The following is a 519-nucleotide window of genomic DNA, read 5'->3' on the forward strand; positions in this document are numbered from 1 at the left end:
TAATAATATTTCACTATTTTTACTGTATTTTTGATCAAATAAATGGAGCCTTGCTGAGCAGAAGAGACATCTTTTAAAAACATTAAAAAGTCTTAATGATTTAAATCAGCATACATGACAAATATAACTTATGTTTATATTTATAATATAAATGTTTTATATTGTATAAAAACTTCCCTGAAGAAGTGTGTATCACATCAAAGTGAAGAGTTTTGTGGGTTAATATGCTCATGAAAATAATGTTGCAATGAAATCAGTGTATTCTTCTGTTGATTGTTGTTTATTTGCGCTGCTGCTGCTGGTGTTGAGTGTGTCGTTGTGTCTCAGAGGCGTGTGCTGAGGCTGCAGAGTGTCGGGTGATGGAGGGAGATCATAACGGTTACAGCTCACGCGCCGCGCAGGGAGACACTTACAGACCGCGAGCATCATTACAGAGACACCACACCATCCAGACCTGCGACGATGCTTACGTGAGTGTGTGTGAGAGTGTGAGTGTGTGTGTGTGAGTGTGAGTGTGTG

General features: G+C 39.3%; 1 protein-coding gene across 2 annotated transcripts in view; it reads left to right on the forward strand.

Moving 5' to 3' along the window:
* LOC107575612 (serine/threonine-protein kinase SIK3 homolog) overlaps positions 1-513 on the forward strand; it is a 35,853-nt gene extending 35,340 nt beyond the window's left edge. For both annotated transcript variants that reach the window (XM_016261968.1, XM_016261969.1), the window contains one exon: positions 328-513. In XM_016261968.1, the coding sequence (XP_016117454.1) occupies positions 328-506 (179 nt within the window). In that variant the 3' untranslated portion in view covers positions 507-513. The remainder of the gene's footprint in view (positions 1-327) is intronic.
* Positions 514-519: the final 6 nt, after the last annotated feature.

The sequence above is a fragment of the Sinocyclocheilus grahami genome, unplaced genomic scaffold, assembly GCF_001515645.1.
Source record: "Sinocyclocheilus grahami isolate Dianchi unplaced genomic scaffold, SAMN03320097.WGS_v1.1 scaffold2755.1, whole genome shotgun sequence".
Lineage (NCBI taxonomy): Eukaryota > Metazoa > Chordata > Actinopteri > Cypriniformes > Cyprinidae > Sinocyclocheilus > Sinocyclocheilus grahami.